Source organism: Pristis pectinata, chromosome 16, assembly GCF_009764475.1.
Source record: "Pristis pectinata isolate sPriPec2 chromosome 16, sPriPec2.1.pri, whole genome shotgun sequence".
Taxonomy (NCBI): Eukaryota; Metazoa; Chordata; class Chondrichthyes; order Rhinopristiformes; family Pristidae; genus Pristis; species Pristis pectinata.
This window is the reverse complement of record NC_067420.1, coordinates 5,928,497-5,954,112: the sequence shown is the minus strand read 5'-3', so window position 1 is coordinate 5,954,112 and position 25,616 is coordinate 5,928,497. Positions and strand designations below refer to the sequence as shown.

General features: G+C 44.2%; 1 protein-coding gene across 1 annotated transcript in view; it reads right to left on the bottom strand.

Annotated features, from left to right (window-relative positions):
• Positions 1-25,616, bottom strand: part of si:dkey-11f4.7 (piezo-type mechanosensitive ion channel component 2) — a 162,460-nt gene that overhangs the window by 41,343 nt on the left and 95,501 nt on the right. The window contains 9 exon segments of the mRNA XM_052031661.1: positions 626-889; positions 9,087-9,248; positions 11,218-11,405; positions 13,444-13,610; positions 14,699-14,773; positions 16,288-16,396; positions 21,259-21,365; positions 22,631-22,699; positions 24,012-24,121. Of these exon segments, the coding sequence (XP_051887621.1) occupies positions 626-889; positions 9,087-9,248; positions 11,218-11,405; positions 13,444-13,610; positions 14,699-14,773; positions 16,288-16,396; positions 21,259-21,365; positions 22,631-22,699; positions 24,012-24,121 (1,251 nt within the window).

Below are 25,616 nucleotides of genomic sequence, written 5' to 3'. Positions count from 1 at the left end.
ACATTCACATCTAAGTTGTCAATGTATATAATAAACAGCAAGGGTCCCACTACTGATCCCCGTGGTACACCACTAGTCACAGGTATCCAGTCACAAAAACGACCCTCCACCATTACCATCCATCTCCTATTACAAAGCCAAGTTTGGATCCAATTTGCCAACTTGCCTTGGATTCCACGGGCTCTAACTTTTTGACTTGATTTAAGATGTCTTGTTTATCTTTTTTAAATTATGTTACCCAAGTTACTTTGGTTATAAGTGTAAGCACAAACCCACTTTGAATCACAAGCTTGCCGAAGTGGCAATGAATGCCATCCTAAAATCTCACCAGCCCCCTTCCTAATTCCAAGCCCATCCTCTTCTCCATCTGCTATCTGCATCCTCCCGCCTTTCCCACACTCCACGATCCCCATCCCCTTCCCTTCCCCCTCCTCCTCCATCCCTGATCTGTACTCTCTGTTTTATACCCTCTTCCATCTACCCCTTTCCTTCAAACTGCTTGGATCCAATAATTTCCGCAGTTTCTAACCCCATTTAATTTCCATGGCCCTCCCTCCCACCCCCCGTGTGAAATGCCTTGGGAAATCAGCTAGTAATTGTTAACAATAGGAGAGACGCTTCTCACTTGTTCAGCATTAAATCGCTTGCTGTTAGAAGACGGCTTTCGTAGGTAAGAGTTACTTGGTCTGTCTTTGATATCTGCTCTTCGGGTTCTGTGTACAAGTCCTCCTCAGAGAGGTTACCTACAACTGTGTTGTAGCCAGGTGGGACATCAGATTTGTGAGAATATTGAGTTACAAAGTCTTCAGCAATGTCTTCACCTTCCTCTTCCTCTATGGTTTCCGAGGTTCCCTGCCGTGAACGTAGTAAGACAGACTGGGCTGGTGCACTAGGGAAGAGGATTCATTTCGTGAGAAAGACAGACAACAAACAATTCAACCTCTGCATAGAATCATAGAGGAAGACCTAGGGGCGCAGGTACATAGTTCCCTGAAAGTGGCGACACAGGTAGCAGGGTGGTGAAGGCAGCATTTGGCATGCTTGCCTTCATCGGTCAGAATATTGAGTACAGGAGTTGGGACTTCATGAGACAGCTGTACAAGATGTTGGTAAGACCACATCTGGAGTTCTGCGTACAGTTCTGGTCGACCTGCTGTAGGAAGGATGTCATTAAACCAGAGACGGTGCAAAAAATATTGACAAGGATTTTACCAGGAATGGAGGGCTTGGGTTACAATGAGAGGCTGGATAGGCTGGGACCTTCCTCCCTATAGTGTAGGAGGCTGAGGGGTGACCTCATAGGTATTTATAAGATCATGAGGGGCATAGGTAAGGTGAATCGACAAAATGTTTCCACCTCCACTAGTGCATTCTCTTAAATAAGACAATGAGCTGTGTGGATCTAGACCCTGTTCACACCTTGTTGATCCCCACAGATGCACCAACTTTTCTTTCTTACTACAGCAGAGGAGGAGGACATTCAGCCAATGGATCCCAGCAGAGCAATCCCATCAGTGGCATTTGTCTTCATATTACCCTGTAGCCCTGCTATTTATGCTCTCTCTCAAGACACCCTGTGATTCATTTGTCACTTACTTACACTGAGGGGTATTCTACACGTCTTTGGAACGTGGGAGAAAACCAGAGCACCCAACAGAAACCCGTGTGATGATGGGGGAATGCACATCAGCATCCAAGGCAAGGATTGAACCTGGGCCCCTGCAGCCAAGAGGCAGCAGCGGGAGGAAATGCTGTGCCTCTGTGCCGCCCAGTTGAATCCATTAAAATGGAAGACTTCATGGACGTGGATTGGCCTGTATTGACCATTCCTCGGGAGGTGGAATCTGAGTCCAGTCTTGTCCTGATGCCTTGGCATGTCTGCTGCAATGTTTCACTGTTCTTAAACATCTCTGATATTCAATGCTATTAAACATAATTTTAAAGCATTTAGATAACTAAAATTATTTAAGTTAATAACTAAAAGGTAATTAAATTTAGCCATTTGCGTTAAACTAGTGTAAATTAAAACAAATATATATTGAAAAGAAAAATAAACAAAACGTTCACTTGAACTCACTTTTTTAATGCAGGTCAGGCTCGGGTGAATGGTTTGGTCACTTACCCTGCCAGTGGTGGCTAGCATGCTATACACAACATGCCCACTTTGATCTCCTACTGCCATTGTTGTCAATGGTGAGTCCAGGGGCAGAGTGAGGGCTCAGGTATAACACCACCTGACCTCCAGCATGTCTCCACCCTCCTTCATGCCGCCATCCGTATATTGGTGCCGAAGTCGAAGATAGGCAGAACAATGGAGGTGGCTCCCTGTGGGACCAACACCCGCATCCAAGCTCAAGCTAGCCCATAAAACCAGCCGAGCTCTGCTTGCAACCACTGCCAATGGGTCCCCATCCACCTGCCGACATCTGGGAATCAAGCAGCGACCAAGGTACATTCCATTGAGAAGGATAATCCATCTATGACTAACTAAAGAGGCTTGGCAGTAAACTGAAAGAGAAGGCTTAATGTTGTAAAGAATATGTTGCAGCCCAAAAGATTGGGAACATTTTTGAAACTTTTCAAAGATGACTTTAAAAAAACATTGAGGGAGAAAATAGATTGTGAGAGTAAGCTAGCAAGAAATATAAAAGATAGACGGTAATAGCTTCTTTGAGTACAGAGAAAAGGATCTAAGGTAAATGTTCATCCCCTGGAGGATGAAACTAAGGAATTAATAATGGGAAATAAGAAAATGGCAAAGATCTTGAGTTAATGTTTTGTGCCTGTCTTCATGGTTGAGTTTGGAATTGGAATTGGCTTATTATTGTCACTTGTACTGAGGTACAGTGAAAAACTTGTCTTGCATACCGTTCAGACTGATCAATTCATTACACAGTGCATTGAAGTAGTACAAGGTAAAACAATAGAGAATGCAGAATAAAGTGTAACAGCTGCAGAGAAAGTGCAGTGCAGGCAGACAATAAGGTGCAAGGTCATAACGAGGTAGATTGTGAGGTCAAGAGTCTATTTTATCATATTGGGGACCATTCAATAGTCTTATAACAGCAGGATAGAAGCTGTCCCTTGAGTCTGGTGGTACGTGCTTTCAGGCTTTTGTATATTCTGCCTGATGGGAGAGGGGAGAAGAGAGAATCACCATAATAGTATATAATCCCCTGGATAAAGGAGGAAGAACTTAATTGATCATTATCATTAGGGAAAAGGTACCAGGTAGATTAATGAGCTAAAGGTTGACAAGTCCTCCAGACCAGATGGTCTGAATCCTGGCATGTAATATTCCAAAATCCCCTAAATACTGAAAAGTTCCCAGTAGAATGGAAAACCTCAAATGAAACATCTCTATTGAACAAAAAAAGGGAGTGAGAAAACAGGAAACTATAGGCTAGCTGGCCTGACAACTGTGAATGGGGTCATGCTGGAATCTACTGTTAAGGAAGTATTAACAGGACATTTAGAATAACATAATACGATCATGAAGAATCAACATGCCAGTGAAATCATGTTTGACAAATTTATTGAGGATGTAATGGGCATGGTGGAGAAAGTAGAACCAGTGGATGGAGTGTGATTGGTTTTTGAGGCGTGCGATAAGGCGTCACATAAAAGTTTAGTGCACAAGGTAAGAGCACGTAGGACTGTCTGAATAGACAATTAACCAACCAATGGAAAACAAGGGATGAATGGGTCATTTTGGTCATTTTCAAGTTGACAAGCTGTAACTAGTAGGGTATCACAGAGATCAGTGCTGAGGCCTCATCCAGTTACAATCTACATTATAGATGAAGGGACCAAGTATATTGTAGCCAGATTTGGTGCCTATAAACTTCAGGAAGGGGAAGTCGGGAGAACACACACCAGTCCTCACTGATGGGTCAGCGGTGGAAAGGGTGAACAGCTTCAAGTTCCTGGGCATCAACATCTCAGAGGATCTATCCTGGGCCCAACACATTGATGCAATCATGAAGGCATGCCAGCAGCTTTACTTCGTTAAGAGTTTGAGGCAATTCGGTCCGTCACCAAAGACTCTTACAAATTTCTATAGACGTACAGTGGAGAGCATCCTGACTGGTTACATCATGGCCTGATATGTAAGCTCCAATGCACAGGATTGGAAGAGACTGCAGAGGGTGTAGACTCAGCCAGGGCCATCATGGACACAGCCCTCCCAACCATCAGGGACATCTCTAGGAGGCGGTGCCTCAAGAAGGCCGCATCCATCACTAAGGACGCTCAACATCCGGGACGTGCCCTCTTCTCGTTATTACCATCAGGAAGGAGGTACAGGAGCTTGAAGACCCACACTCAACGAATCAGAAACAGCTTTTTCCCCTCTGCCATCAGATTTCCGAACAGTCCATGAACACTACTTTGTTATTCCTCTTTCTGTGCACTGTTTATTTATTTCTATAATTTTTATGTCTTTGCACTGTACTGCTGCCGCAAAACAACAAACGTTGCATCAACTAGGTCAGTGATAATAAATCTGATTCTGTACAAAGATAGTGGGAAAGCAATTGTGAGGAGAACACTGCATCTGCAAAAGGAGAGAGGTAGTTTAAACAAGTGCACAAAATCTTGGCAGCTGGAGTACAATGTGTAGAAATGTGAGGTTACCATTTTGACAGGAAGAAGAGAAAGGCAGAATATTTTTTGAGGGGGGGGGAGAAAAGCAAATGTGGCTGTACACAGAGCTAGGGGTCCTTGTGGATGGAACAAACACAGCTAGTAATTGGGAAGGTTAATGGAATTTAGGGGAATGACAGCTGACTTAATTGAAACATTGATCTTGTTAGTAGATGCTGAGAGGATGGTTCCCAGCATGAGGGAATCACAAACCAGGGGCATAATCTCAGTACAAGGAGATTTAAGATGGAGATAAGGAGAAACTTCTCTCCAAAGGATTGCGAATGTTTGGAACTCTGTAACCCAGACAGCCGTGGAGGCAGGGCATTAAAGATGTTAAAGGCCGAAGTGGGCCAATTTTGGTCTGTAGGCGATTTAGCGACTATGGTATTTAGAACGACAGGTGATCTTACTGAAACATCAGGCTTGATGGATCAGGTGGGAAATTTGAGCCAAGGTCCGATCAGTGATGATATTTTTTGTACAGAGGAGCCGCCTCAAGGGGCTAAATGGCCACGTCCTGCTCCTATTTCTTATGTTCTTACAGCGAGGGGCCTCAGGTGCTGAGGACCACCCTTGAAATGCTCTAACTGGAGACAAGCTGGGGGGGGGGGGGGGGGGGGGGGGGGGAGGTGGGAAGAAGATGTAATTAACACAAATTAAAATTATATTTAAAATGTTAATTAAAAATACATTAAACATTTGCAATTCAACCATAAACTAAAGTATAATGGTTTAAAAAAGTAAGTAGATCTGCCCACTGTAGGACTGGAGAAGTTGGCTCTCCAACATAATGCCGAAGAACGTCACCATGACTGGGCTCCATGCAGACTGACAGATACAGCTGGTCTGTGCAAGTCTGGGTCCTACTATCATGGGATGGGCTGGGTGGGAAGCCTCAGTCTCCATGACTTGGCCCAACAGATCCCACAGCATAACCTAAATTGTTAGGGAACCGTGACCACAACTGCTTAAGTTTTAAGATAGCTATAAGACAGGGATAAGTATGGACCTTGTCGGAGAGTATGAAAGTGGAGGAGGGCAAATTACGAGCGTATTAGGCAGGAACTAAGGAGAGTTAATTGGGAACAGTTGTTTTGGGGCAAGTCCACATCTGACATGTGGAGGGTGTTTAACTACCAACTGCACAGAGCACAGGACAGGGATGTTCCAGTAGGAAGGAAGGACAAGGACGGCAAGATAAGGGAACCTTGGATGTCAAGAGAGGTGGTGAATTTAGTCAAGAAGAAAAAGGAAACACACGTAAGGTTTAGGAAGCTAAAATCAAATGAAGCCCTTGAGGATTATAAAGAAGATAGAAAAGAACTCAAGTAGGGAATTAGGAGAGCCAGGAGTGACCATGGAAAGTCTTTGGCAAGTAGGATTAAAGAGAATCCCAAGGCCTTCTACTCATACATCAAGAGCAAGAGGATAACTAGGGAGAGGGTAGGACCACTCAAGGATAAAGGAGGGAACATGTGCTTGGAGGCGGAGGATGTGGGTGAGGTCCTAAATGAGTACTTTGCATCAATATTTACCAAGGAGAAGGAAGTGGAGGACAGGGAGATCAGTGTGGAGCGTGCTAATATGTAAGGCATTTTGAGATAAAGAAGGAAGTAGTGTTGGGTCTCTTAAAGAACATTAATGTGGATAAATCCCCAAGGCCTGATGGGATATACCCCAGGTTATCAAGGGAGACAAGAGATGAGATTGCTGGGGGCCTTGACCAAGACCTTCATCTCCTCTCTAGCCACAGGCAAGGACTGGCGGGTAGCTAACGTTGTTCCATTATTCAAAAAGGGGAAGTAGGGATAATCCTGGAAACTATAGACCGGTGAGTCTCACGTCAGTGGTAGGGAAGCTACTGATGAGGATTCTTAGAGATAGGATTTATGAGCATTTGGAAAACCTTGGCCTAATTAGGGATCGTCAGCATGGCTTTGCGTGGAGCAAGTTGTGTCTTACTAACTTGATGGAGTTTTCTTGAGGAGATGACACAGGTGATTGATGAAGGTAGAACCGTGGATGTGGTCTACATGGATTTTTGTAAGGCGTTTGACAAGGTCCCTCATGGGAGGCTCATCCAGAAGATTAAGATGCATGGGATCCACGGTGTCTTGGCTGCTTGGATTCAGAAATGGCTTGCCCATAGAAGACGATCCTGGCGACGCAAAGATCGGTGGTATTGTGGATAGTGTAAAAGATTGCCAAAGGATACAGCAGGATACAGACCAATTGCAGATATGCGTGGAGAAATGGCAAATGCAGTTCAATCTGGCCAAATATGAGGTGTTGCACCTTGGGAGATCACATATAATGGGACAGTACACCGTTAGTGGCAAGACCCTTAACAGTGTTGATGTACAGAGGGATCTTGGGGTCCAAGTCCATAGCTCTCTGAAGGTGTCTGCACAGGTCGATAGGATGGGAAAGGAGGCGTACGGCATGCTTGCCTCTATTAGTAGAGGCACTGAGTTCAGGAGTTGGGAAGTTATGTTGCAGCTTTATAAAAGTCTAGGTAGGCTGCATCTGGAGTATTGCATTCAATTCTGGTCACCCCATTACAGGAAGGATGTGGAGGCTTTGGAGATGGCACAGCAGTTGTTTACCAGGATGCTACCTGGATTAGAGGGTATGTGCTACAAGGAGAGGTTGGACAAACTTGGGTTGTTCTCTCTGGAGCAGCACATGCTGAGGGGAGACCTGACAGAGATTTATCAGATTATACAAGGCATGGATAGTGTAGAGAGCCAGTATCTTTTTCCCAGGATTGAAATGCCTAATACTAGAGGGCATGCATTTAAGGTGAGGGGGTAAATTCAAAGGAGATGTGTGGGGCAAGTTTTGTTTTACAGAGAGTGGTGGGTGCCTGGAATGTGCTGCCAGGAGTGAGAGTGGAGGCAAATAAGGCAAATATGATAGAGGCATTTAAGAGTCTCTTAGATAGGCACATGAATGTGCAGAGAATGGAGGGAAGTGGGCACGTGTAGGCAGAAGGGATTAGTTTAGTTTGGCATTTAATTACTGGATTAATTAGTTCGACACAACATCATGGGCCGAAGGGCCTGTTCCTGTGCTGTACTGTTCTATGTTCTGAATAGAAGAGCAAGTAAGTTCTTTCCTTCGGTCCTAGTCTATATTTATCCCTCAATTAACATCTAAAGTAACTAATCTCGTTAAGTATCTCATTATAATTTATGGAAGCTTGAGTACACAAATTTGCTTCCTACAGTATAATAGTAACACAGCACTTGACTGGTTACAAAGTAGTTATCGATGTGAACGGCGAGGTATAAATTCAATTATTTCTTTTTAAAAATGAATGTAACAAGATGTGTGAGGAATAAAGGGATAGGTTTCCATACTGAGCCAGGTGAAAGTCAGCCTGCAGTGAGACGGGGAGAGGGCAGGGAGTCCTATGCACTGGTTGGTAGGTGAAGTGTGCGGCAAGTGGTTCTGCTGGAATCCAGGGTAACATTGGATGAAGCCTTCCATCAATTCTCTGGCAATGGATGAAGGGCCATAATTTGCATATTTTCCTCTGCTGGTGATAATACAAATCAAAATTAGCAGCAACAGCATCTCCAGTGGAGTCGTTGTGGAACGTTACCCTCACCAAGGCATCACGGAGTAGTCAGACACCAAGGCACAGATCTCCGTGCAACTAAGAAACCTACAATTTATAACAACCTGACAAGCTGGACCTTTACCAATATGTTTTTCACTGTAACTTGTATTTATACATGTGAACATACACGTGAATTAGAAACAGGAGTAGGCTAGCCTCTTGAGTTCATTCCCCTTTGAGTAAAGGCGATAGACCTCAAATCTGCATTCCCACCTACCCCTGATAACCTTTCACCCCTTGCTTATCAAGAATCTATTTAGCTCAGTCTTAAAAATATTCACAGACTGCTTTCACCACCCTGAGCAAGAGAGTTCCAAAGACTGACAACCCTCTGAGGAAAAAGGTCACTTCATCCCTGTCTTAGATGGACAATCCCTTACTTTTAAACAGTGGTCCCTACTTCGAGATTCTCCCACAAGAAGAAACATCCTCTCCGCATCCACTCTGTCAGGACCCCCTCAGAACCCAGGAAATCCTCCCTGTTCAGTAGCAATATTTATGTGCTTTATATTATATTAATATGAAGAAATCCAGAATGAGCATCCTACGTACAGCTCATTCCAGAATTGACATCAGGGTGCTGATGTGTATTGTGCTCATTCTAGAATGAATGCCAATAAACTGTGTTTCCTTGTGTGATCTTGAACACAACTGTCCACCCAGTTTTGTACAGTATTGTGTTAGAAAGCCCCAAGGAAGATGCAGAATGATTATGAATGTTGAATGCATTAGTAGCTGGTCAGTCACTAACTATCCCAAAGCTGCCAAGCTAGAGGGGGCTGGTGAATCTCGACAAGGGCACTTCATGTTTTACCTCAAAAGCTCACTGTCCAGTGAGCAGGACATGTCAACGTGGGGCATCTTCTGCAGTCTCCACCTACTGTGATTGCCGGGCACAGTGGTAGGCTCCTCAGTCTCGTCTACATTGTCACTGGTGGGCTGTCTGGAGCCCAGCATGGTGACTTCAGTGTTACAACTGTGAAACACAAAGAAAAAATATACTCATCCAATCAAAAATAACAGCTGCATTTTCCTTGACATAATTTATAAGAACACTTGTTACCCAAGAAGGTGATACGCTGATGAAGGGTCTTTGACCTGAAATATTACCCCTGTTTCTCTGCCCACAGATGCTGCCTGACCTGCTGAGTGTTTCCAGCACTTTCTGTTTTTATTTCAGATTTCCAGCATCTGTGGTTCCTTTGATTCTCAGATACCTGGGACAGTTGGGCTAGGAGCCTTAACAGGTTATCACTTATATCTTCTAAACAATCAACATGAGGGTCCATGGGTTACAAACAGAAGCACTGCTTGTACTACCTATAACAAAGAGGATCTGAGCAGTCTTACTTCACAGTGTATGACCAGGCACACCTGGTGATCTGGGAGTCAAGAATATTTTAGCAATGCTCATGTTCACTTGGATCAGCCAACTTTTGGACTTAACATCAGTCCACTACTAGCAAAAGAAATGCTTGTGAAGAGCCCATGGGAGAAAAAACACATTTACCTAGTGCCCTTAATGTAATAAAATGTCCCAGGAGTTGTACAGAAGCACAACCCAACAGTGAGACAGAACCACAACTGGGAATGTAAGACAGGCACCAAAAGTCACAGGGTAGGCTTCAGTGGTGAGATAGAGAGGGGTTTAAGGAGAGAATTCCAGAGCTTAGGACCAAGATAGCTGAATGCATGGCTGCCAGCTGTGGAGGTAGCAGGTCAGTATACACAAGAGGTCAGAACCTGGAGATCACAAAAAGGTGGAGGGAGTTACCGAGATAGGGAGGAGAGGTTTACATTCAAGGTACGGTGGTGAAACACGAGCCAATTTCAATCAGCAAGTGAGGGGGTGATAAATGATTATTCCCCAGACATCCTTGACGTGCCTGAGGCTGACTTTTTTTGAAATACTCGATTCCCTCATACTGCCTAAATTACCAATCAGTGTAATAAGTGCTTACTGGGACTGGAGAGCTTGAGTTATAAGGAGAGACTGGGTAGAGTGGGACGTTTTTCCCTGGAGTGTAGGAGGCTGTGGGATGAATTTATAGAGGCTTATAAACCATGAGATAAGGTGAATGGCCACATTCTTTTTCCCAGGGTAGGGGAGTCTAAAACTAGAAGGCACAGGTTTAAGGTGAGAGGGGAATTCGCACAGAGGGTGATGAACAAACTGCTAGAGGAAGTGGTGGAGGCAGGTACAATTGCAACGTTTAAAAGACATTTGAACAGGTACGCGGATATGAAAGGCTTAGAGGGAAATGGGCCAAACGCGGGCCAATGGGACTAGCTCAAGCAGACGACTTGGTCAGCATGGATGAATTGGGCCGAGGGGGCCGGTTTCCATGCTGTATAACTCTCCCTCTCTCTCTATGACGCTAACTACTTCATCCAAACCCACCTCCACACACACTGTACAACTGTTTCAAGTGATCAACAAATTGTTTGAAATTCTAATCAGGCCCCTTGATGCCCAATGTAAACCAGCCACAAAAGGAAAGATTAATTAAACACTGGGCTCTTAACGTGGTCAGTAAGTGCTGCAAACACATTTAACATAGAGCCCATTTCCATTTTCACAGCAATCTTTGTCCACTGTGAGCTAGACTCAAACTGAGCTAGGTGCATTTCCACTAATGGACACAGAACTGTCCATTTCTCCCAGCTATCGTTTTGGCTCAATTTTATTCTTATACAGTCTATCCAGCTGGGCATGTCTCACAGACTTACCATTGGGAACACATAACACAAAGAAGCTTCATCAAATAGTAACAGCTACCTAACTGCCAGAGGTATCAGCCTTTCAGAGATATTCCCCATCTTTTATCTATCCCTCCCCACCTTCTCTGCCACCTAAATCTTTCCCAGTTCCAATGAAGGGTCGCAATCTGAAATGTTAACAGTTTCTCTCTCCACAGATGCTGCCTGAGCATCTCTTTTATTACCTTGACACACTGCTGTTCCTGGAGAGCATGGAATTAGTACTGGCCAGTTTTTGGAAGCCTGACACTGTCGCTCTCTCTCCTTCCATTGTCACACTCCGTGCCCAGTCTCCGTCAGAGCTGCAGGATGCTTGGCTTTTCAGTTTGGCATTGTAAAAGCGATAGGTGCTGTCCTGATCTGGAACCTTTCCCTGAGTGAAAAGGAGATGTTTCATTACCAACAAAAGACCCTCTGTTTTACTGAAACACTACTGATTTAGTTTCTACTGTAATTTCTTCATCCTTTTAGCTTTTTTTTAAAAATACACTTCACTGATTAAACCTCTGGTTTCCTAACACCTCCTGCTTCTACACTGCAGAACACAGTCACAGTGGCTGTATTTTGCTATTCACGTTTAGATGTGGGTGTCTTTGCAAGTGCAGCTGTTTACTGGGTTTCCTCAGTTGGATGAAACCCAGTGCCTTTCTGGTCTACATTAGAAGGTAGTTAAATATCAGCCTGGCTATTTGGAACTTGAGAAGTAAAACATTGGTAAGGGAGAACATACTTGCACTAATGTGGCACCATTTATCAGCAACGTACATATTGCTGTAATAAATGATGATCCAAATCAACCAAAGACAGAAAGCTTCCTTCCCTACAGGATAGAAGTGAACAATTGGGTTTTTACCAACAACCCACAGCTTTAGAGTAGATAGGGGTGCAAAAGCAGATAGGATGATAGAGGAGACATATGGTATACTTGCCTTTATCGGTCAGGGCATAGAGCATAAAAGATGGGAAGTCATGTTGCAGCTGTGTAAAACTTTGGTCAGGCCACATTTTAATTATTGTGTGCAGTACTGGTCACCACATTACAGGAAGGATGTGGAGGTTTTGGAGAGGCTGCAAAGAGGTTCACCAAGATGTTGCCTGTATTAGAGAGTATCAACTCCGAGGGTAGACCAACTTGGATTGTTTCCTCTGGAGCATCGGAGGATGAGGGGTGATTATGAGAGGCATGGATAGGGGAGATAGTCAGAGTCTTTTACTCCAGGGTGGAAATGTTAAATACTAGAGGGCACAGCCTTAAAGTGAGAAGGGGAAAGTTCAAAGGAGAATTGTGAGGTAAGTTTTTCTTTATACAGAGTGGTAGGTGCCTGGAATGCGCTGCCAAAGGTGGTGATGGAAGCAGATACAATAGCAACATTTAAGAGGCACTTGGACAGGCACATGAACATGCAGGGGATGGAGGGATATGGGTCATGTGCAGGCAGGTGGGATTAGTTTAAACTGGCATCGTGGTCAGCACAGACATTGTGGGCCAAAGGGCCTGTTCCTGTGCTGCACTGTTCTATGTTTATTACCACTTTTACTTCAGATTGTTACTTGCTGAGTTTTGTTTTTAAAATGGGTGCCAGGAAGGTGAGCTTGTGCATTCAAGTCCCACTTAGGTCACCTGGAGCTGGGCAGGATCTTGCGGCACTGTTGGGGCAGATGCTTATTGTTAATGCAAAATGGAATTAGAGCTGCAACACAAAGTTGGAGAACATTACCACCGGTATTTTTCTGGTGCGTATCAAGGCAACTAATTATTGCTGGCCAGGGAAATTACAATTCCATTACGCCAATAATTATGGAACATATTAAGTTAAATGTAATCAGTTGTCTAAATAACAAATGGACTGTTGCAATGAGGCCCAAAGTAAGCTTGAGGAACAGCACTTCGTCTGGCACATTGCAACCTTCTGGATTCAATATTGAATTCTACAGCTTCAGGTAACTTGATTTCTTGGTCAGTATCAGTTGTCCATCTGTGATATTGTCTTAGTTTTTATCTTTTCTTTTCTCTGGGAGTGGAGGACATGCCCAGCCTGACCTGGCGGGTACGTTTTTCTGCTTTTCATTTTGCAACTTCTGCCTCCTTTGGTGTATGTTCTCACTCTCTGACTGCTCCTGTTCACTCATTGACCAGATAACCTTGTTTACAGCTCATCCCCATGGTCACCCTGTTTTACCCTATCAGAGACATCCCCCCACCCAACCCTCCCTGCAGTTTATTAAGCATTGTTTGTCTCTTCCCCAGTTCTGTCAAAGGGTCTTCAACCTGACATGTTGCTCTTTCTCTTCCCACAAATGCAGCCTGACCTGCTGAGTATTTCCCGCATTTTGTTTTCACTTTAAATAACAAATGTGTCCCTTCTGAATATTTGAACGAGATATACCCATGGGTTACATACACCAGGTACCTGTTTTAATTCTCTTCTTAAAATGGACCTCTCTATCCTCAGCACAGTGGAGACATCAATGTTATCTTTGGAGATGGTGTTAAGTAGCTCAATCAATCCATCAATCAATGCTTGAATAAACATCCAGGTGAAGGTCAGGATGTTGACACCTCGCCTGATGAGGTGATCTGCACAGAGTAAAGATATGAATGTGAGAGAGATCAGGAAACCGCGGTAGTGGAGCACAAACATATTGATTACTGGGAGATTCACAAGCTCTCTCAAGGCTATAACAGACACGAGTATAAAGGGCATATTTTGAAGTGTGCAGGTGACATAAAGCCCAGAAATTAAGTAACACAAGTAGGCACAGTTAGACACATGGTAGGTGAAATTTAAGGCAGAAAGTATGAAGTAATGAATATTACAAGAGGGAATAAGAAGGAGTAGAGTAAAACAAATGTTATTAACTGCTGAAAAACAGCTGATCTCCCCAGAACAAATCAGGATACGATGATAGGGCTGTTTATAAACAGCATATTGGGGGCATTGGTTTTAAAGTTAGTGACGGTGCAAACACAAGTGATTAGGCTAAACCACTGGTGAGATTTCAGCCCGGGTATTGCATCCAATTCAAGGCATCATGCTTCAAAGGGGAGAATTACCAGAAAGATCCCTTGGATGAGCAAAGGGTTACGTAGAGGGATCAGCAAAGTTCAGATTGTTCACTGTACAAACTCAGATATTCGAAATATCAAAGAGCTTTGTTTTTCTTGTTTGGATTCTGGGACCAATTATTTTGCACAAAGTCCCTACTACAAGTGTGCAATGAGGTTGTGGCAGTGGTCAGATTTGGGGAAGGGGCTTGGCAAAGTAACTGACCTCAGTTATCCTACTCACTCTCATTTCTCAACAGAGCTTCCTGACTTCTAAAGTTGTACAATACAGGAGGGTATCACCAGATCATCATCCTCAGATATCAGATTATAAGGGCAACTGACATAACTATTCAGATGAAACGTTATGAAAAATGAAACAGTTAAGTATCTGATGATCAATTCAAAACCAAGCTATGGATACTAAACAGGTGCTAAGGGTGTATGCTTGTCCGCTGTAGTCCCATTAAACAGGTGCCGGGAGTGTGAACCTTTCCATGTTGAAACAGGTTGTTCTCCTGGCTTTACACCTGTACTGGCAGTATTTATAATTCCTGCTGGTTGATTAAGGTTAGTTCTGTATTGGACCCGACTCCAGACTTAGTAATGAATTGACTGACCTGGGTCCTGAGGATCTGCTTCCTCCGTGCTCAAGGGATCCAGCTCATCTTCACTTGAATCAAATCTGCTCACATCTGAAATTCAGAAGGACGTTAACAGCTTCCAACCTCTGTAAATCATTCAGCAAACTGTCTTTAAACATCCATGTTTTGTTACCTAGAGAAATTTCAATTCACGTTGACACCCCTTCCATTATAATCACTCTTTCTCCTTATATCTCAAACTGTGCTGCCTGTTTTTGGTCCTGCAGTTAGACCTGCTATTCTTCATTAGTCCGTAGCTTCCTGCTCAGTGCCTCGTTGTTCTGTGTGGCCAGTTATGTGCCAGCGAGAAGCGTAGATGAAAACCAGTCTCCGCTCCGTGGACTCTGTTGACACTTCTTGCTGCCTCGGTAAAGCAGCCAACGTAATCAAAAACCCCCTCCCATTCCAGACCTTCTCTCTTCTCCGCCCTCCCATTGGGCAGAAGATACAAAAGCCTGAAAGCACGTACCACCAGGCTCAAGGACAGCTTCTATCCTGCTGTTTTCAGACTATTGAATGGACCTCTTGTATGATAAGATGGACTCTCGACCTCGCAATTTACCTCATTGTGGCCTTGCACCTTATTGTCTGCCTGCACTGCACTTTCTCTGTAACTGCCCCCTCCCTCAAATCTGGTTCCAACTGCCATTCGCCTCTTCCCTAATGCTTCCCATTCTCACCTCCTTGTCAGAACCCAGCTCTGACAGCGCTTTGTGTTCCTGCTCATCTCCCCTCCAGCAGCCGTCTCCTAGCTTCACAATCCCCTCCCCCCCCCACATTGCTCCATCTGTTTTTAAACTTTTCCCTCTGTCTCTTTGTCTACCTCCATCTACCATTCACCTGTGACTGACTCTCAACTCCATCCCTGCTCCCCTCCCCTACCTGGCACTACCTGCCTGTCATCCCACACCCCTCCTCAGTCCACCAATCACCTCAGAATCCTTTCTCACCACTCCCCTTCTCCTCTTTACCCTGGCCATCTCCCCTCTCCACTCCACTCTCCCTCCCGATGCAGGGTTTCGACCCAAAACGTCGACAATTCCTTTCCTCCCACAGATGCTGCCCGACCCACTTTCTTCCGGCAGGTTGTTTGTTGTGAAACCGGGGAGCTATTCTTGTCTACAGAAAAATAACTTGTTAAAGCTCAATGGCATGGTGACAGGGAAGGCAATTAAAATGCACCTTTATGAAGTTATATTGCACAATGTAAAAACACGGATAGTATCACATGGCAGAGAAACAGACACAAATTAAGGGCACTGGAAGAGATGCCTGGCCTTTGAGGGTCTGTAGTGGGCTTGGAATTTCAGCGCATTCAAGTTCTGTTTAATTTCTGCACATTAAGTAAATCTGTGACCTCTGACATTCAATGTCACGAACCCAATTAATGTGCGGAGCAGATTATCAGTAAGAGCACACACATTCTACCCCAAGTGTGAGTTTTACTGACTCTAATCCAACTGCTAGTCGTTTAGTGGGATTTTGGTGCATGAGTCGCTCCTGGTGAATAATCATCAACCTTCAGGATGGCAGAGTTCCTATACCAGAGCCACAGAGACAATTACCTTGCCGCATCCTCTCCTTCTTCCTCTGTGCTTTCTTTACGCGCTTCAGCTCCTTGTGTCTTTCTTTCACTGCTGCCTTTGAGTCTTTGACTAAGGCCACGTAAGCAAACTGTAAGGGAAAAAGGTTAAACCGACAGGTTACTCGTGCTTTGTTCAGGAACCAGGAAAACGAGCAAGCAAGAGGTAATTAACTGCCATTTCCCCCCCCCCCCCACAGAACCTGCTCCCAGCACAGACCACAAATACAGATCGCTCGCCACCCAGGAACATTGGGCTTCAATTCCGTCACATTCCTTCCTACGGGTTCTATTCTGTTTGAGGGCTAAGAACGTCAAACATTGCAATAACTTCCAAAGTAGTCTATAGTTTTACCGGGATTTTTTTTCCCCACTTTGTTCTGGGATTGTTTGCATGATTTGCAACAAGAGCCATTTCTGACTTGCTCAAATGCTGTTTGAAAGGCTTCTTGAATTATTCTGTAACCGTGCATCACTGTACTGACTTGGATTTGTAGAAATTAATGATTGTAGTTTAATGGAACAGTAGCTATGGATTGATCAGTGTCCTGCACAGAATCTTCATCTAAACTGTCAGAATATTGTCTGGAATCTGTAATGGTCTTGGTTTTGAGTAGATCACTGTGCTGTAATAAACCTGTAGGTATGAGTTGGTTAATGGTTGGATCTGTAGCAATGATGTGCACTGTGGTGAATGGGTAATGTGAGGGCTCTGTAGTTACGAGACAGTCAGTTAACTGTAATAATAGAAACATGGAAAAATAAATATTTATTTTGCCAATGAGATTATGGCTGATCTGTGACATAATCCATACACCTGCCTTTTTCCCTATATACCTTAATAACTGTGGTTAATAAAAAAAGATCAATATTAGTTTTAAAATTTAAGAACTAACTTAGCATCAGCAACTGTTTGTGGAAGCGAGTTCCTCAATGTTTAGATGTGATTTCTAACATCTCTGGTCATTGACTCTCCCTTCCTGCTGTGAGTATTTTCACTCAGTGCCGAACGACACTGACCACTGGTGTTACAGTGGCTGACAAGGATGAAATAAGATTAACTGGAATAGGTGTCATAAAGTCATACAGCATGGAAACAGGCCCTTTGGCCCCCGAGTCTCTGCAGACCAGCAGAGCACCCATTGACAGTAATCCTACACTGATCCCACATTCCCAGCAACTCTGTCCAGATTCCACAACTCACCTACGCACAAGGGGCAATTTACAGCAGCAAATCAACCTGGCAGACACTGCTCGGATTTCGTTAGAGTTTTGGGGACATCTTGCTCTCGAGGTCTGGCCCAGTACAGTTCAGAGGCTGGGTTACATTTCACTAATTCAGTTTTTTTGTGCTTGCACCAGGTGATTGGTGATATGGATTCACAAAATAGTTCAATCACAGATTGGATGTGTGGAAAAACTGAACTCAACAATGCAGAATAGAAGTCGTCCATTTTACTTGTGTCTGTGGGTGTTCAGATGTATTCAGAAAACCTTTATTAGGACAGCAAAGCATTTGAAGAGTCGGTTAAACTGGTTGAATAGAACAAGTGCCCTGTGCTCAGTCCAAGAGTTCAACAGTGCAAGTGTGGTGGTTGAAATCAGTACATTTGAGACACTATTGCAACCTCTGGGGCAGGTTTGAGATAGATGGCTGAACGCCGAGAGAACGAGCAGCCTGGAGGAGATGTTGCAGGATCACAAGGGAGCTGTTCAGTGAGGAGAAGCTGATCTTGATATTGCTCTGGCATTGGAGACACTTCAAGCAAGCTCAGGACGTGCAGTCTTTCCCAGTGAAGGCTCAATGTTAACCGAATGGGGCCCAGCTCCCCAGAGGGAGATGTTACCATCATGGAAGCACGCCACACCCAGCCAATGAATGCAGAGAGTCTGTTGCCCTAATTGTGCTAGTAAGGAACACCTCACAAAAATTTGCTTGAAAGCAAAGTTAAATCAGAGGATGAGTAAACAGGAATTAGGTGAAGAAGGTGGTGACCAACATGAATTGTATAGACTGTTCACTCTGAGTTGGAATTCTACCAAACTATTCCATACATCATTATACACTGAAGGAAGCTGCTGGATCGTTGATGTGTGAGCCGGAGTTTCAGCAACATTGGCAAGCTCGGAGTCACCCACTGTCCTTCATACTCACATTGAGGAAAGGGTTAAGGTGAGGAGGGTGTGTGAAGCTGGATGAGAAATGGTGAAGGTGAACACAGATTTTTCTTCTGGTTCTCCAGAGCAAGAATCAAATTTGATCAGCTGGAACCGGCCATCAGAGATAGATGGATTGGGGATAGGTCAAGAGCACGATGAAAATGTCTGTATCAGCTGTGCTTAGCAAGTTCCCCACAGTGTTTTGTGATCAACCTGGTAACCCTGAGGGTACAGAAGCCCAGGTTAAACCGAAGGAGAATGCTGTACCTTGGTTCTTCAAAACATAACTACAATCTGAAGGAAATGATTGGGGGAGAGCATAAGCAGGTATTGTTGAAATTAAAACAAATTGTTGTAAACACTCAGCAGGTCAGGCAACATCTGTAGAAAAAGAAATTGAGTTAGGGTCTGGCGAAGTGACTCTGACCTGAACCATTAACTCTGATTCTCTCTCCACAGATGCTGCCTAGACTGCTGAATGTTTCCAGCAAATTTCATTTCACCTCACTGGTGTTAAATTTGATGAATGTGTACACCCAGCCTCAAGTAATTTGGAGAAAAGGGCAATTCAAACTTCAAGCTGGACTGAAAAAAGATGAAAGGAGGTAAAATCATAACCAAAGTCGGATGTTTCTTAATTAGCCACCAGAATACAGCTGCCGAGTTACTGACAGACAGACGTGTCGGAATGCATTTGGACTTGATGAAGCCAGAGTTCGGCGCCTGCTGTGTGTGGCAAATAAGTGAAGCAGAAGGAACAACATGATGCCGGAGCTTGCGATCACCATTTTGAAGTTGATGCCCATATATTTGTCCAAAATGCGATACAAGGAAGCTGGTTATCGGACATGAACTTGATTGCATATGATCTGAGGTTGGACGTGATCAAAGGTTCACCTGGAAGACCATCATGTGATGAGACTACTGAAGACATTACTGAGATAGATGATCAGCTATGGTAATGTTAAATGGTGGAGCAAGATCAAAAGGCAACCCCTGCTCCCATTTTCCTATATTTCTGTTGCATTTTTCAGCTATCGAATGAACAAGGAGGACCGTCAGAACCAGAAGTTTCCTCACCCGCCACTGAAACTGATGTGGCGTCAAGGGCACACCTCAATGAGAAGTCTGCTGGTGATATTCCAGTTTAATCTGAGTTGCATTTTTTTTCCAGTGTGAGGAAACCACAGGTAGACTGAACTGGTCTTTTTGTAGCAGCATTGTATTTTTTTGTTGCAGGTTTTCACCCAAATTAAGGGGGAATATCCTGAAGGCAACTTCACGAGAGGTTAAAAGTAGTTGTGATTTATTATTCAACTCCCCCTAGTGGTTGGAAGGTACTCAACAAAAAAAGTACAAAGCAAAGTCCACAAGATTTTATGAAAGGGAACTCATGTTTGACAAATTTGCTGAGCTCTTTGAGGATGTAACAAATAGGGTGGATGAAGGGGGTAGCGGGGTATTTGGATTTCAAATTAGCATTTGATAAGGTGCCACAAAAGAGGTTACTGCACAAGAATGCACAGATTTGGAGGTAATATATTGACGTACATAGGGGACTGGCTAGCTAACAGAAAAGAGAATTTTGGGATAACAGGGTAATTTCTGGATACACAATTAATAAGTACTGGATGCCACAGAAATCGGTTTTGGGGCCTCAAGTATCTTTAGTCTATATTCACAGTGATGTTTCCTGAATCATAAAAAGACTTAGATTATAACTATTAATCTGCATTCTCTCACTAAATTCCTTTAAAATCCTGGAGTGGAATCCGTCTGGTCCTGGGGTCTTGCCAATTATTTTCTTCAATATATTTGCTCCCGTTCTTCACTGTCAGCTTTCATATGATGGATGGCCTGGTAGCCTCTTTCATGGAGATCAATTCTGACCTGATGTAATCAGTTGGCATACCTACCATTTCCTTATTTTCATTTACAATATGTTTCACTAAGGAACCCAATGCTGTGAGAGTCTAGTCAAGTCGAGTTTATTGCCATGTGCACGAGTACAGTGAGGTACAGGAACAATGAAAAACTTGCTTGCAGCAGCATCATAGGCACGTAGTTTCAGACAACACAGAACATAAATTATACATAAATCTGTGCAAAACAAGACATTAGTACAAGAAAAAACCAGACAAGTCCATAGTGGTACGAGAGGTGGACCGTAGTGTTATGTTGCTGAGGTAGGATTTGGGTTGTGAAGGTTGGTTCAAGAACCTGATGGCTGTAGGAAAGTAGCTGTTCCTGAACCACACCTCAGGCAGAGCGTTCCATATTCCAACCACCCTCTGGGTGACAAAATTCTTCCTCAGATCCCCTCTAATCCCCTTACCATTTACCCTAAACCTAAGTCCTCAAGTTTTTGCGTACAAGTTAGTATACAGTCAGGAGTGTGTGATGTGCTGCAAGAGATCTGTGGTTTATTAGTGGGTCAATATAAGATGCTGATATGCAGTGTGCTGTATTCTGTAGCAGTCTCTTGCCGTGTTCTTGCAACTATGAGTGGGTGAGTGTGCCATAACAGAGTTACAGGCATAAATGGATCAGCGTTCTGTATGGTTCTGTGGCTATCAGTGACAATATATTGCAACAGGCTCTAGATCTCTGCATTGTTATTGACTTGTAGCTATGAATGAATGTACTGTAAGGGCAGTAGCTCTGAATAGCCAATGCGCTGCAAGGGATCTGTAGCTGTAAGTGATGTTGTGCACTTGATTTCTAAAGCAGTACAGTAGCAGTAGGCATCAGGACCAGTCAGAACAGCTGACCGCAACTTCCATTATATACACACCTGGAACGCTGATGATTTCTGAGTTTCTTCTTCAGCAAGTTCACTTTCCTCCTTTGTCTCATCCTCACTGTCAGTATCAAACAGGTAGTAGCTCCCACTGTGTATCACTGCATGGAAAGAAACACAGAGACCAAGTTGTACATTGTACAGCCAATGTGCAAATAAGCAGAAACTTCTAACTGAATTCTGATAGCTTTTTCTCAGATGAAACTAAACGACTATGGTAAATGGCAGGACACTTTAGGAACACTGATGTACAAGAGGGATCTTGGGGTGCCAGTCTATAGCTCCCTGAAAGTGGCAACACAAATGGGTAGGGTGGTAAAGGCAGGGGAAGGCACACTTGCCTTCATCAGTCGGGGCAATGAGTATAAAAGCCGGGAAGCCATGTCGCACCCATATAAAACTTTAGTTAGGCCACAATTGTGTGCACTTCTAGTTGCCACAGTACAGGAAAGATGTGGTGGCTTTGGAGAGGGTGTAGAAGAGGTTAACCAGGATATTGCCCAGATTGGAGAGTATTAGCTACAAGGAGAGGTTGGACAAATTTAGATTGTTTTCTCTGGAGCGTCAGAGGTGACCTGCTGGAAGTATATAAAATTATGAGAGGCATAAATAGGATAGATAGAGCCTTTTCCCAGGGTACAAATCTCAAATACTAGAGGGCAATGGTTTAAGGTGAGGGAGGAATGTTTAAAGGAGATTCGCGAGGCAAGATTTCATCCCCCCCCCCCCCCCCCCCCCCCCACAGAGTGGTAGGTGCCTGGAACACACTGCCAGGAGAAGTGGTAGAAGCAGATATGATCAGCATTTAGACATACACATGAACAAGCAGGAAATAGAGGGATATAGATCAGGTGCAGGCAGGTGGGATTAGTTAGACTGGCATCATGGTCTAGACACACATGGTGAGCCTGTCTGTCCAGACCATGATGCCATGGTCCTGTGCTCTACTCTTCTATATTCTGCAAGCAATGAATAATGACAAATACTCCCTGCTTCTCCCAGGTCTCATTGCAATTGAGTCATAATACTGTAAAAGCTTCAGTAACAGGAGACTATTTGCACCCAACAGCTGTAATGATATTGGATGACTCTCAAGTTAACCACTACAGGCTGAGCTTCGAGCCACCATCCTTTATTCCTTATGTTAAATATAAAATCCTTGCTTCCAGATCTTTCACCATTTCTGAATGGGTGACCAGGTTCACACAGAGGCAAATATCTCTACTGCCATCAAACTCAGTGAACACTGTGTGTTAGATATCACAATGTTCTCTCACATGCAGAGGATATACGTGCTGTAGAGGTACTTAGTGGGTGAGGGTTTGGTATTCAGTCACTGGGATTAAAGGATGACCTCTGAACCTACTTGAGTTATGAGTTACCCAGGGCTGCCACCAATTCTTCTGGCCACTTTCAGCTTTGTCTTTTTCATTATCTGTGGAGAAATAAATTAGAGAAACACATTTCAAGCAAGCTGCAGAGTGGTTAGAGTCCCTACAATAACTGTACAAATCCAACAGGCTGATCTCCCAGAGCATAGACCGGGATCTTGAGTATGGCTGTGGTGTTTCGCTATAGATCCAGGGACTGAAGAACAAGGCAGCAGAAACCAGGTAACACCATCATCACCACCATCTCAACTCCCAGGGCACTCACTGTCCCAACTGGGAAACACATCATCACTCCCTCATCATCCTGCAACACCCCCTACCCAACAGCACCACAGAATAGCTTCACCACATGAAGCTCACCACCACCTCCACAAGGGCAACTCAGAAACGGGTTATAAATGCTGGCCTTCTCAGTGACACCATAGTCTGGGAACTGATGAAAACAAAGACGGAGCAACATGTAATGTGGTCTATTCCATCCGAGTATTCCTTTAAAATAGGCTTTCAAGTTGGAGCGAATGGGATTTTGGTAATGCATTGACTTGGATTGAGGACTGGTTAACAGACAGAAAACAGAAAATAGGGATTAGTAAACCACTTTTGGGTTGGGAGGTTGTGACTATTAGGGTTTTGTAGGGGTCAGTGCTGGGGCCCCAGCTGTTCACAATGGATCAGGGGATCAAGTATAATATATCCAAGTACAAAGCGTATTACCATCCAAATTGCGTAGAGAATGCTGACAGGCTTCATGGGGATATGGACGGGCGAGGTGAATGGGGGAGGACTCGGCAAATGGAATATAACGTGGAAACAAGTGAAGTCTTCTTCTTTGGAAGAAGAACAAGAATTTAAGAAGAGTTTTTGTTTAAAGTGACAGGAGACTGAAAGGTGTTGGCGTTCAGAGGGACCTGGGTATCTTTGTACATGAATCACTGAAAGTGACCACACAGGCACAGCATACAAACCCATGTCTTCATTGCAGAGCAGTAAGTGAGGGGGCACAGCACTGTATGAGGTAGTGCTTTCAAGATCTCACCTGTACTATTGGGCAGATGGCTCATGAAAATAGTGCAGGGGAGTTCTCCCTGGTGAACTGGCCTGTGTACAAACAGCTAAAATTCGATTGTTTTGTCAGGTTTGTATAGGGGTTCTGCCAGGAATTCGTGTCTGTCACGAACAGATTCCCCACTATTTCTCCAACAGTATGAGCCTGTCTGTAAGAGCAGAGTGGTGAAGGTCACAGGTTCAGGGACAAACCTCAACTAGGTTAGTTTCCACATAACTGGGGAAGCTGATAATGTCTGCAAACATTAACAGAGTTAACTGCTCCCTTCAACCGTCTATGAAGAGACATACCTGGACATGTTTCTTCACCATCTGGCTTTGTGTGCGAATTATCGACAGATTTTGGCACTGATGTTTTTGATAGCTTATACTTCTCCTGTTTAGCCTTGATCCTTTCCATCCTAATGATGAGAGGTGGGGAGGAGGGTAGGGAAAAGACAGAAGAACATCAGGGAAAGTAGGATAAAGCTAGTGGAGCACACTAATCCCAACGTAACTCTCCTCCCACCTGAGACCAGTTCAATACAAGCTTCAGATCTTACACGAGGCCTCCGTCTATTTCACTACAGCTGCAGCAACAACACCTTGTTAATCCAATTAAAAACTGAGGGAGAAGCAGCACTTAGAAATAGGGTAACTATGGAATTACACTGAGCAGACAACTGAGTGACAAGCCACTTGTTCAAATTGATCCATGCTGAGCTTGCTTCACACAAATTCCTTCCCATCTCACCTTACCAGCAATATATATTGCATGTGCACATACCTTTGTTCCATGTGCTATGACTTTCTGACACATGGTTGTATCAACCACTGAAGTCAGTTGGGTCTTGTTTGCCTTCAATAAGGGATGTTTGTTTTGAAGCATCAACCTTGATACTTGCCTTACTCTAATAATCCACTATGCGACTATTTGGAGATCTTGATGGTTCAGCATCTGGCTCACCGGGTACTGATTCCTGCACTCCCTCTAGTACATGGGGGCTCCAATACCCACACTCCCTCTAATACATGGGGGCTCCAATACCCACACTCCCTCTAATACATGGGGGCTCCAATACCCACACTCCCTCTAATACATGGGGGCTCCAATACCCACACTCCCTCTAACACACAGGGGCTCCAATACCCACACTCCCTCTAATACACGGGGGCTTCAATACCCACACTCCCTCTAATACATGGGGGCTCCAATACCCACACTCCCTCTAATACATGGGGGCTCCAATACCCACACTCCCTCTAATACATGGGGGCTTCAATACCCACACTCCCTCTAATACATGGGGGCTCCAATACCCACACTCCCTCTAATACATGGGGGCTCCAATACCCACACTCCCTCTAATACATGGGGGCTCCAATACCCACACTCCCTCTAACACATGGGGGCTCCAATACCCACACTCCCTCTAACACACAGGAGCATCAGTTGCTGCACTTCCACTAACACACCGGGGGGGGGGGGCTGGTTCCCATGATCCCTTTAAACTCGCATGGTTTTGTTTCCAGCACTCCCTTGAAACTTAGCACTTTACTGGAAAATTTATTATATTTCTGTTCTGTGTACATCTAAAGAAAGTGAATTCAGAAGGTTATCGTAGTATTAATTGGGAATAACATCCAATAGACTGGAAAATCTGTCTGTCTTTCAGTCTGGCATCCACCCCTCCACCCCCACAAAGCCCTGAGCCTGCCAGTCTATAAATGGCAACATAAAATAATCTGTTGGGTGCTACACTGATGATGAATTTGGGATGTTGCTGCCTGAGGAGAGCAGAAACAGTTGTGGGGGTAAGGAGATAGAATGTGGTTCCCTGGACCGAACCGATGATGCCAGGCAGTGGACGTGGCTGATACATTGGTGCCTGTATGACTGTGAGAAGTTGCAGTCGT